Here is a 13,749-nt window from a genome sequence, read left to right as displayed (position 1 = left end):
AAACCACAAAGTGAAGAGGTTATCTCAATTTGATCCCTTAGTTTCCAAGTACTTATGTACTATAATCGCTGATCATTAACATATTTCGGTTTATTTTCAATAAAAGTATATTTTGATTCGAAAATTTGCCGCTAAATTTTACATATTCTGAGAAAGATAAATTAAGCAAGACTACATCACATAATTCTACATTTCTACGTGCCATTCAGATACATGCATGACATAAGCATATTTGTTAATCAGTAAAAAATGCTAGAGGTGTAATTAGATATATTTGCCTCTGTACTTCGGCTTTGAATCCTTGTTGAACTTGGATTCCGCGGATGCACCAGTTTGCCAGTCATTTGGGCTAAAAGCAGCGGAATGAAAATTTCCATCTTCCAGGTTCCCGCCACTTCAGATGGTTTTCTCTAAAGTCTATGCATTTTGACAGCTGCTTCTGCAATCTCCTCACTGTAAGGTCCCTTCTTCACCATGGTTAGCTAAATACGGCTAGCGAAAGTTAAGAATCTGTTCACAAGCGGCAACCAACTTGAAACATGGATGTCCAGGGAAATGGGTGTCGGTGGAACCATCTTCTGTTAGTACTGCATAAAAAAATACAAGCCTCCCACCCATGACAAGCATCAGAGCAGCAAGTTCAAACAAATCGAGGATGCACTCAGCTAAGCTGTAAGGCGCCGATGATGGTATGTGGATTTAACTTTTGCCATCAGGAACAGTATATGGATCAACAGTACCCTTCAATAATTTGTGGGCACCATCGTTATGCCCCCCAGCACGAACGTACCCCATAAGGAGGATCGCATATAATAACATCGGACACCTAACAAAGAAATATCATACAAAAATACTTGGCAAAGCGAGATAGACATCGCATGCACTTGTAGGCAACATCACAAAAGCAGCAGTATTTCCTTAAAGGGCATATATAATATAGAACATTCGGGCAGAACGGGGTAGATCAGACTCATATTCAAACATATATAAATGATTTGGTTCAATTGCCGATCTGACTGTACGTGTGAAGGCTCATTCTATATCATATTCAAAAAAAGATTGTTAGGTTTTTATTTATGAGCTAATATACTATAGGTTTGGGTTTGGGGTTCTCTTTACATAGTTAGGTTGAAGCAGGAATTGCATTGCAAGGACACCATTTAGCTATATGAGAAAACAGATAGAGACGTGATGTTAAATAAACAACAGCAAAGCACAAGGGACTACCTCTTTTAGTCCAGGACGTCAAGGAGGAAGATTGTTATTTTTAACAAAGAAACTGGCATTGGCAACCAGTAGCACTGACCACACATTTAAGGTGGAAAATGTATGCTGTATAAAGGCATAGGTTGAGAGGATAGCTTATTGTTGAAAGAGAAAGCATTACGAAATATGAGAGGCACTGACCATTGTCGTCATTGCCCCCAGAGTGTGCAGCACCAACAAGAATGCTCCCAGTGCCAACAAATGGATCATATACAAGTTTCCCCGGTGTCACCAAGGCTTGATCGGCCATAAGAAAAGCCATTTCTGCATCCATGGCAGTGGACCCAAGTACTTATGGCTTTTCAATTCATATGTCAGTAAGAGTTTCCTATCTGCAGCCCTAACCTCCCTACCAAAAAGGATACGCCTTTGATCAACAGATAGCCAAAACTTGTGGTCTGGAGACTCTGGATTGTTCAAATTTACTCGACCCTGAAAAAAACGCAATTAAGAAGGTGCACCAGATAAAAAAACACAACAACCATGCATCTACACGATCATCAAAATTTGCCAAGGGACAAAAGACACCCAAAAAGGTATTAATTAAGAAACAAAGGAAAAATGCAAGTGTAATCCAACATTGAGTATATCGGAAGCTGGAAACATACATTATTCCAGTCAAGAGTACAGATGTTGTATCGTGGGGAACCAATCCCATTATGCATATTGGAATCTCAGAGACCATACCCAACCTCATGATCAATTTAATATAATCGATCAGTTAAAAGTCATAGCCAAGAAGTATTAGCATTACGACTAGGTCGAGGCCTCAGTGCGAACTACCAGGCCTCCAGGGATCAATTTTTTACCTTCTATCAATGTAGAATACTGCTCATAGGAGGGAAAACTCCATCTAAATGTACTACATTTTCCAGATATAAATGGTTAACACTCAAACAAACCTTGAAAGGTATATATATATATTTGAACCTGCGAATACGTCCATTCTGCTCTTGAAAGCTGATCACCTTCCCAAAACTATCAACAATTATCCAGAACGTTGTCCCGGCGGATGCCAATTATGGCAACTTCCGTTCTTCTGGATATGCTTTTATAGACTCTTCTAGTTCTTCATAGCTACAACCTTCTCCCCATAGTTCATATATCACCTTCACTAGTACACTTACAAATTTCCAACACAAAAACATAGGGAACTTCTACATAAACCCAATAAACATTCACGCGACAAAATACCCAATCATTAATTAAAACAAATATAACTAGTGCTTAAAGACAGAACATAACATACTGGCAGTTGAAGACAGGGAAAAGAACAAGGATTCAAATAGAATATTGTTAGAAGAGGGTGAGGTGAGGTGCACTTGACATCTATTGTTATTTGGCCATCTGTCATTTTGTGGGGACATGCAGATGAGATTTTCTGTTTCAAAATTATGTAGTGAGAACTTTTTTTTTTTTTTTTTTTTTTTTCAGTTTCAATAAAAATGGAGTTTACTATGAAATTCTTTTTCTTAATGTGGTTCGTTTGATTTGTATTGAAAATGCATTTTCGGATCGGAGTTGAAGTCTGTTTGGATTATGAGTGAAATTCTTTGTTTCCTATGTGTTTAAGTGTTTAACTATGTAGTTTTCCATCATCCAAAAAATCATTGAAGGGATTAAGGACTGAATTTAGGCTGAATTTCCTTCCTAGACACTCCAGATTAGTGTTTTGAACGAGCGACAAAAAATTGTATTGAGCAGCATGGAAGTCCTAGGCAAGGAGCAGAACCAAATCTGAGGATCAATATACCTGCCCCGGAATGTTGATCTGACAAGATACACGCCCCAGACTCTCAGGTACAAAATATTCTTATATTCTCCTCTAGCTTCTTCTTTGACAAATGACGGCCGCCGCCACGCTTTTGCTTATATTGGGTAGTGCGTACTGTAGTTCGCGGTATATAGAAAATTTCAGTTGCGTGCATTATATTGGGCAAGCCACTAGCCACTCGCCCACTCTTCCAAGTTCTCGTACCTGATAGACATAGATCATAGACGGATCAAAGATTGGGAAAAACTCCATTAATTACTAGCTACATTAGTAACAAGAAACGGAAAAGAAGAATGTCCAGACTAACAATTTGCATCCCCAAAAATTTTATAGAACTTCTACTACCGCACCACCAGCACCACCAGACGCTGAATCATGTGATTCAGTCGTGACTCATGACTCGTGAACATAGATGATGGTGGCAATAATTTCCTTATCAAATTGGATTTCACTCCAAATGGGTGACCTTAAATTATGTATGTCCGTTGGAGTACGTACGTCCATCTCAAATACATTGTTATTATATCCCAAGCATAATACTCTTAATCAAAGGATCTGGAAGTTTAAGGAAATACTAGCTAGTGCTCCCGTTAAGGTCTCCGAGGATTTGGTCCAAGTGTCCAACAGCTTAAGTGGATTCTTTTACCTGCATGTGCTGATTTCTCGCATGAGCTGCTTTCATGGGCTTCATTGGCTGTAACATCTTCACATCTGTTGACTTAATACACCCTCGATTAAGCCACTGTAGTGGGAGCTTTTCTGCATGATCAATAAAACAAACATACTGATCAATATTCGTTCATTTGCCATTTGCCAAGTCACACTAGTTTCAGACTTCAGCTTATGAGTGCATGCATATCTTCTTTTCTTCTGTAATTTCACAAGATGCTGTTTAAGACCAAAATATATGGCGAACGGATCCCACCACTGTAGAAATATATATAAAAGCGAAAATCCATCACTTAAAGAGGGCGAGTTCCCCATCAACGATCTACCAACTGCCCTTTCAAAATGGCAGAAAGACCTCAAAGGCTCAAACATACACAAAGAATTCTAGGACCGATACAATGTGTATTGACCAGGGGTATCCATAGTCTCCCTACCTCAACCTGAAGTAGATACCACATGTCGGCATGTCGCCTCCCATTTACAGATCCATGGGGGATTTTCAATTACACGAAATACTCGTGAAAGTTTGTAGTCTATACGCATGTTAGCTGCTCTCTCATTCTTTTTCTTAGCACAGATGATATCCTTTTATCTGAGTGCTAAACCCTTTCCCTTCTGGTGAAGGTTCCGGATTAAACAAATTGCAAGTTCTAACACAATAAGACTGTCTATGGGCAAAGCTTCTCAGCCACAGGATCCATTACCTCTTTATTAACCTCTCTGGTAGTTACAACTGCAGGTGTTTCTCTATTCTCGATCTATAGCTTTTGCCAGATTCTGCAGGAGGTTATGGTGTATTTGCCGAATCAAACAAACTGTAAGTTCTAACACCATAAGAATGTTTGTGCACAAAAGTCTTAGAAGCTACTGCATAGCATGGCATGCATCGTCAGCCCAAGTTTGGACCTAAACTGATCCGGCTCGATTCAGCCCAAGTTTAACACGGTCCAATGCTGATTTGCGCTTACCTTCCATCAAATAGTGCTCCTAGTCAGGTTCAGCGAACGTGCATTTGTGGTACTGAGAAACTGAGCAAGGCAATGGTTGCAATTGTTCAAGTTGTTGATTCACTTAGTTGTACTTCTTACTCTTGTACGATCTCCAAAAAGTTTTACAAACACCTGCATAAGAAATCGAATCCGATCCAAGGATCACTGATGAACAGTCAGAGACCCCATAATGCATGGTCAAGCACATTTAAACCAACCCAGTAGAAATTTTTTGGAATAAGTACCAACATACGAATATTTATCTTTTTCATATATAAACTAGATTGATATCGCTAGTAGGCTATGTGAGGGAAACAAACATGATTGGAATGCGATAAAATGTACCGGATTTCCTTTGCTTATGAAGATGGTCTATATATTTACAGCTTCAAAATGTTCTCTTACATCTCATGTTATGACTCGGGGATAAATATGGCTTTTCACTTTTCAGACTAACATAATGGAGATTATCCCTGGTTATCCCTGCTTTCGGTTACATTAACAAAAGGGAAATGGAGAACTTCGTATTTGCCTAAGGAAGTACTTCCATTATTCCATGGATATTCTTAACAATGATGGTCTAAACAGGGACATCAAGCGGATAGTCATAGTCCTTTGAATGCTTCTTGACTGTTTCTCGGAGTAATCTCTCTTGCTCACAGCGATTTGCAGTCATAAACATCGGTGAATAGGTCCATCAGCCGAGTTTTTTCTTTCTCTACTCTCTGTGCAACCTGAATTGCTTGCAGAATTGTAAGTACTTTCCGTTCTACATTCATATCACTACAGCACACGTGTCCACACACCAGGTCGTATTTTCACAGCTCGTGCCTCACCAACTCGTACCACGCATCCAGGATGTAATACGACCCAGACTCAGGTTGTCCCAAATATTAGATACAGCTATATATGGAAGCAAATGATCCACCGCGATCCTAGAGCTTAGTCAACACACCAATCAAGGAGACATTTACTTTGTAACATCAGGAGTAATGACGAATCATCAAGATAGCACAAAATATGGATCTATACTTGACAACGGCCTAGAGCAAATAAGGAAAGTCAACTCAAACATCTATAAGTAGAGAGATGAACTACGTGAGGTTTGATTCAAGTTGACCCAAAAAACTTGATACATAAGCAACTCTGATCCCAAAAAAGAGTGCAGACATTTCATACCAACCACAACATCAAGGTCATTGGCCCAAAATACTACATCTCTACAAGAATCTGCACCCAAATGTAATCAGTCGTTCGGAAAATGAAAATTGAACTCTCACGGAAGATGATTTGTAAAACCATACCTCCTTTTTCACATTGCCTGTGTCGACTGTCCTGAGGCTGTGAGCACAATTATGAATGTACATGAGGAAATGTGCACGTCCATCTATCGTGATTCGTGAGCGCAGCTGCTGATGCAATATTTATGGGGTGACCTCTTCTCCTCTAGTGGTGAGATAGAATAATGAGAAGATTTAACAACTCATTAATTAACGTTTTTATATGACCTCATAATCACCTAAAACCAGCTGTAACAAAACGAGCAAAACCACGTGATAAGGATGCACTAACCAACAATGTAAATTCGTTATGGTGGTAGTAAGTAGTAACATCCTGCGTTCAATTTCGTGCCTGTAGCTCAGCGATTCTCTAGCATGCTCCATTAAGGCATTGTTCCACTGCAATCGAGTCACTAACTATTACGATCTTTCTCCAATTTCTTTGCTCAGCACACTCCACTGCAACTAGAATAGCCTAGTGCTCTACTTCTTGATTTGTCACAACTCCAAGCCGCTGTGCAAAAATACCACGAATGTTGTTGTGACATACTGTCCGATTTCAAAACACTGCTTCATATGGCGATTTTATTTGACTCTCACATGAGCATAGTAGGATAGAGGGTTCTGTATTTATTATTTGAAGTAACTCATAAGCCTGCAGGTTTTATATATGTAGTTGGTGCCTACCAGTGCTGTTAAGAAATTCTTCACATATAGAAAATTTCATTGATTTATGACTTTATGATAGTGTCGTGAATGCACAAGCCCAGAATCACCATTAATCAGCACTCGCCCTGGCTTGCCTTGGCCACTCTTGAGAGATTATGATTTATGAGGACCAATCTGAGGAGACGCCTTTCACAAAATTCTACGAGCATGTAGAAAAAATATTGTGTTTTGCATCTAATTACATTTTTCATTTTACGTCTCGGCCTATGCCATTGTAGAAAATCTTCATGCTGAAAAATGTGCTTTGACATTGTTTCAGTAATTCTTGTAATACTAACTCAAAGAAAAGAAAAAAAAAACAACTTTTTAAGCTAAATAAGTATCGTACATAGTTTTTCATATAAATGAATCAAATTCCTCATACATAAAACAACCAACCAACAGTTCAGCGAAAAAGAAAAAATAAATAAATAAAGAACCAACTAATGATTGAAACGCAAAAAAAGTTGTTGCTGGTATAAATCAATATAGAACTTAATTTTGTACTACCAAGTATCAACTACCAGCCATCACCACCTTGATGGCGATTCCTCCACCCAAAAGAGTATCAGCTAAACCCAGGAGGGGGATCATATGCAATCGGAATCCAACTTGGGCTTGGGGTTGAGCTGTGACCAAAATTAATGATGCGTCTAAGAACAATTAGGCTAACTAGAACCGAAATTACCATGATCAAATTAATAATAATAACAACACTAAGAATGCACTTATAAGTACATCTCTTATGAGGTTTAGCATTTTCTAATGGTTGTGTTCCTCTTGTAGCAGCAGAACTTGCTTTCTCGACTTGTTTTTGTTCCTGCAGGTCGGACATTCTCTTCTCAAGTTCTTTAAGACCATCAGATCTTTCCTGCGTCGCACTTATTGTCTTTGCAATTATTCCTTGTTCTTTTACTGCATCTTGGAAACATATTCTCGGTTTGACCTGTCGCAATCAACATCTTAACTGTTTGATCATCTGGGAATTCTCCAATAACAATAAACCAAACAACTTGTGTAAACAGAAATTTACTTAAATGAAGTTATGAAGTCCAAGCCATTAATAGATTCGAATTGACATCAGAAAGTGAACAGTGTCTTACCGCACAAGTCGTACCAATAGCTGCATCATTTATGTTTTTGATTGAAACTAAGCTCTCCTTGTATACAACAACTTTCAAATTATAAGGATCAGTTATATGGACTGGAAGAATCTTTCTTTCTTGGGTAACAGGATTACACAAGCACATCTCTGTCATCATAGTAGACCGGTCACAATAGCATTTTAGAGGGTCGCACGAGCAATGTTTTTTCCGTAGTAACATAATAATTTGACTATCCAAACATCCAATTGGATCAGCCCAAGACCCAATATTTCCGAACCTTAATTTACAAAGTTTAGTCCAAGACTCTTTCACACCGTACTCATTCAACACCCATATTTCGAAGTTCCAGCTTTCAGTTTCCAATGAAACACCCCGAAATTCAATGCAAGCAATTTTCCCCTGTAATATAGCTAACACTAGAATATAACCTGGGATACTACAACGCGGGTTCGAACTATAAATATCCGGCAATGGTATTGTATCAAAAACCTCGTTAGTAATATCAAACGAAAGAATCATTGATGATGGATTTTCTGAATAATCATTTCTTCCCAACCAACAATAAGTTCCATCTCGGTATGGTGTTTTAGGATCAGAAGCAATAAAATCAACAGGCAAACAAACGTCCAAAGTTTTCCAAGAATCAGTACTCAAGTTGTATACATCAACTCGTCTCTTTAACCCATATCCTGTGAAGTAAAATCTTACCACCTTGTATTCAATGGTTTTAACATCAAAAACAAATCCAACAAAGATATTAATGAGGCCGTCTGCTTGAGGAAAGGGGACTGGCGATTTGGGGAGAACTCTGGATTGTCTCATTGCTGGGTTCCATAGAGAAACATCACTACCAGGTCTGTGATGTAGGCAAACAATGCCGTTACAAGAGGCACTCATGCTTCCAAAACGAATAGCCCGAGCCAGACCATGATTACCACCCGACCTCTCCCTAAAACAAAGTGGTAAATCTACATCTTGGGAAACCTCAAGGTTGTCACCAGAAAGTAAGGAAAAATTGAGATCGTAAATAAAGTTATCAAAAGCATGGGTAGGATCCATTACGAGGAGATTGTCGGCTTGAGGGCGACGGAAATGTTGGGTGATGAAATGAGGTCTTTCTATAACAGAGTGCCACAACTTGCAGACCGACTTGAATTGCAAAAGAGACACCACGGGTAGGCATAACAGAATTTGAAACACCACATCCTCAGGCAGCAAATGAAAGCTGCTGCTACCGCTTGCCATTAGCAAATAATATACCTGAAAAAAGATCAAACGATAAGGTTAGAGTGTGTTTGGATGGAGGGGAAAATTCGCACACTCATTTGTAGGCTAAGTTCCTAATAGTCAGTTTATTTTAGTGGGTACTTTTCCCATTCATTAGCTCTAATCTCATCCAAAAATTACCTATCCCCCTCAGTTGTAAAAAATCTTACAATATATTGCAGCTATTGAGTTGTGAAAAGTTCTAACGTAGGGCACTAATCCATCAAACACGTGTACATGGTGCAACAAAATCGTCACAACTCCTCTGTAGATTTCTTTCATTAGTTTTAGAACATCTAAATAGAACACGAATTTCCTAGTTTAGGCATAAGTATATTTTAGTAGTAATGATCATCTTTGCATGAATAATTTTGTATTCAATTCATTGATCATCTTCACTTTTATTCGAAATTACCTATTAAAATGGAAGTTTCCCGTGGAGATTATTGCCAAAACTCAAAACACACACCCTATAATAATCTATAGTAGTAGTATTATGATTACATCAATAAAGGCGAAAGTAAAATCAATAAGAAACTGAAATCACTCAAATAGAGAGAGAGAGAATGTACCAGAGAGTCACAATGGCGGACCAGAACAAAACCAAGGCCTTATAGAATAATTATAGAAACTGAAATTCTATAATCAGTTAGGTCATACTATTTGTTTGCCATTTTCTTTTGGAAAGATTTCATGTTCTTTGTACGAAATACCGCTTACATTCTTACTATCTTTAGGCAGATTTTGCGCCTTGTGCGAAACTTGAGGACAACGGAAGATCAACCGGGCTTGGGTTGGATCAGGCCAGGCTTCTGTTATTGAATCAATTTGGACCTAAACTGGTCCGGCCCACAACAAAAAGTCTAAAGTTTAACAAGCCTTCAATCTTGATTTTCACTTACCTTGCATCAATAGCATGGAGTACTCATCCACCCAAGCTTAAAATTGTTTTGAATCTATCTCCTTCTAATAATTATCTCCCTTCTAATAGCATCTAATAGCATGGAGACAACATTGCAACAAATGTATTATGAGATTGTAATTGGAAAGTATATACTTATAGGTGACAGTGGCACCGATGGAAAATGTATTTACTTATAGCAGTCATGGAAGCCACTCGAACGGTTAAAGAAAAACAGACACATGCTTATGTTTGGACCAAAGAGGAAACAATCATGTCAATTGGAAGATCGGTCTCAAATTTTCAGAAAATTTAAAATAGGGAATTATCCAAGATATAAATATCTCAATCGTCATCTTATTCAATTATTTGAAAACTCAGGATGAAACGAAACCCTAATAACCTATTAAGAAACACACTATAAAACAAATTGAAAACAAATGAAAACAAAATGAACAACTCTTCATTCGCAAATGAAACTATTTTAATCATTTCAATTTGGAAGACAAGTTAGTTTCTTCCCAAGTAAGATTTAAATCCTTATATACATTTCCAAGAAACTCATATAACGGTACTCAATATTCCCATTTTCCAAATTAACTCACAATATAAATGTCACTTACATTCCACTTATTAAATACACATATGATAATTTATTTAAATATGAGTTTGATACACTTTACCTTTAAGCCAGCACGTCGTCTTAGAGTAGGATATTTACGTCCATACATACAAGATTAACGGATCCTACCCTCCTGCAAAAACAGAGTTAGACATCACAATAAAAAAATTTATCTAAACTAGTCAAATTTCCATTCATAATCAAAACCTCATTTAAGACATTGAAGTCTAATTGATATTACATAGTTCATCCCGCATATTAGGAAATATCACTTATCATTATATTAATAGGTCATTCATGACACATTCAATGAATATCTGATTGGGTCATTCCCGTCACATTCAAAGAATACCTATCATAACACCAACAGGTTATTCATGACACATTCAATGAATACATTTTTAAACCACCACTATCATGTACACAATTTAATATAAACATTGTACACATATAGTTTACTAAAACTAATATATAATATGTAACATGGTGGCTCCACTTTTACTCAAAGCTACATACATATCCAAATATTTCAAGATGGGAATCAAGCTTTCGTAGTTCTTACACTTATTTGTCTCGCATAAATATCATATATCCCTCTTATAAACTCGTATTTGTGAGTCACAACCATCTCTGGGCTTTTAATGTTTATAAAACCAAGCCTCTTATGGGCATAAAACTAACAGGTCATTCATGTACATTCAAAAAATACAGACCTACATTCTCGCACACTCGAGGAATATAACCAACTCGCAAGGCGAATACTTTAGTTCCTCACTAGGGCGGTTTCCTCCATGACTTCACTAGTCATAATTAAACATTTCTTTTTTTATTTCAACCAGGAGGCGTGGAGAGTTATAAAGATATAGGTGACACATGTAATTAATATTCCTGATGTCTAAGTGTCATAGAGTCATATATCATAAAAGAATATAGTAATAATGAAATTTCACATAATAATTAATACAGGTACACACATCTATTCTACATTATAAAGAGGCGTAGGCGAGTGAGCCGTGGAAAATACCGTTAAAACAACAACGACAAAAACATTTTTTTAGTTTTTTAGTTAAATTCAAACCCTTCGCACCACTCTTTCAATGTTTTTGGTTTTGTTTTAAATAAAAACTTGACGTGGGCACGTGCCAGAGTACTAGTAGTAATTAATACAGGTACACACATATATACATAGTTCGACCCTGGTAAAACTTGCAAACAATTTTTCTCCCCTCTTAGTTATGTTTATATGTATCTATTTCTGGCTTCTTGCTTTAAAAGATCGAAATTGTTGTTTCCTAAAACTTCAGGACATTAGGATAAAATTAAAATACTTTTAAACCAAGAATATGTAAAACGTGAATGATTAAGCTCGGGCACTGGGTCCTGGGGTGGCCTGGCTCAAGTCACTAAATTTGAAAGTGATCAACAATTTAGGTGGACAATATATCTAGGGCTAATGCACATGATTTCCTGGCCAACAGAGTGAATGAATAAATCACCATAGATCATAGACCCTAAATTTTTCTTGCTCAACCTGTAAAATTTCTTGCTCAATGTATGAAACATCATTAGCCTATATATTGACGCATTCTAATTTTGTACTGAAATTGTCCATCGCAGAACTCATAAAGCAAATATCGATCATTTCACATCCACATTTCAAATGTGTCAAGCATTCAAAGATTTACAACACTGAATGCGATTAATCATATTTGTCAAACGTGCGTTGTTATCAAAAGCTTGGCATCAATAAACAGTCATATGGCTCACATTGCGACAATTACAGCGTGTTGGTTCAGGGGATGGAAATTGTTGCCCATACGGACCAACTAGTACCTCAGTTTTGCCAACAAGTTGTTAGTAGATGAACTATAGATGAGACCTTCTTGTGGACTACGAAAAGTTGAGCAGAGAGTATCGTGGTTATGCTTAGTTTTAATAAAAGCCATGCTTCAATTCTGGCCTTCTGGGTCCCCATTGATCAGTTGGGTCTAGCTGGAGTAGAGAATTCAGCTTGTCTCTGAACATTCTTTGCTGATATCGGTCATCATCACATCTCCTGATGTCCAACTAAGTCAATCAGAACTATGAAAATATATAATGAAAACCACAATATGCGGACAAGCTAAAAGAAAATCTATAGCACAAACACAATACGTTTTCGTGTGTCAGAGGACTGTATGCATGCGTCAGTATGACGGCATCCTTAGACTCTACTAGATTTAACTTCTTGTTTGGTTGAATAGTTTTATGTCAATTTTCATAGAACTAGGTATTAAAGGTACGTAACAGGTTCCTTCAAGGGTGCTACTAGGTGGCCACTCTCGAACCTGCTCTGCTCCAGACTCAAATATTCAGTTAGTGTCCTAAACTCCGAGATTTCAAGTTCCCAATACGCTTTGGATCTCTCTTTCCCTAAGCTCCCTTTAAAAACTGCATCCCCCAATAGATCAAACAAAACATATTGTACCACATAATATGGTCCTTCTGTCATGAAATATGACACAAAGACTGTTCAAACAACCTCGTCAACCCTAAAATCCCCCATTCCACACATTCACACACAAAGAAGGCACCTGCTCAAGTTTATAAATGTTGGAAATCTATCCTCCTTCTACGAATCATTTTGTATTTGGTTCACATTAGGCGACAACATTATAACAAATTTAAATTGAAAATCTAAAAACATAGGTTACGCATATGGAAAACATTACTACTTCTATCAGTCATGGAAACCAGCCAAAAGGCTAAAGAAACACGTATCGTTTAGAAGTATAGTATTAATAAAACCAAAATCACTTAAACTCGTTCATACTCTTCTACAGAGCTCCGTTACACAGCATAGGTGAAAGTGTGCATGATACAAGGGTTTCATTGTAAACAAATACCTGAAAAGCAAAACGTTCATATCCTCAGGTGGAGTCCAACTTCATTCCCTTGCCTGCCCGCTTTTCGGATCATACAAAACCAACTTAATTAATGCTACTATCCTTGAGTAGAATTAATCTCCCCACACTTCAAAAAGCAAAACAACTCCTTGTGACGATATTGGGCATATTGTTTAGTCTAGTACTCCAAATTGCTTCATTATTCATATATCAACGTGAATGAATAATGTGGAGCCTAGGAAATATGGTCAAGCAAATTTCTTCAGGGAGATTCCATGAACCT

General features: G+C 37.5%; 1 protein-coding gene and 1 pseudogene across 1 annotated transcript; both read right to left on the bottom strand.

Annotated features, from left to right (window-relative positions):
- Nucleotides 1-157: 157 nt before the first annotated feature.
- Nucleotides 158-1,528, bottom strand: LOC147484669 (uncharacterized; annotated as a pseudogene).
- A 5,468-nt stretch (nucleotides 1,529-6,996) lies between these two features.
- LOC147484668 (F-box/kelch-repeat protein At3g23880-like) lies at nucleotides 6,997-9,762 on the bottom strand. The gene is made up of 3 exons (XM_086578066.1): nucleotides 9,631-9,762; nucleotides 7,790-9,052; nucleotides 6,997-7,632 (listed from the first exon to the last, which is right to left on the bottom strand). Exons 2-3 carry the CDS (start codon nucleotides 9,035-9,037, stop codon nucleotides 7,255-7,257), a joined length of 1,626 nt encoding a protein of 541 aa, XP_086434192.1. The 5' UTR covers nucleotides 9,038-9,052; nucleotides 9,631-9,762; the 3' UTR covers nucleotides 6,997-7,254.
- Nucleotides 9,763-13,749: the final 3,987 nt, after the last annotated feature.

Source organism: Coptis chinensis, chromosome 8 (assembly GCF_015680905.1).
Source record: "Coptis chinensis isolate HL-2020 chromosome 8, ASM1568090v1, whole genome shotgun sequence".
NCBI classification, from domain to species: Eukaryota; Viridiplantae; Streptophyta; class Magnoliopsida; order Ranunculales; family Ranunculaceae; genus Coptis; species Coptis chinensis.
Note: the sequence above shows the minus strand (reverse complement) of the source record. Positions and strands in the feature narration are given on the sequence as shown.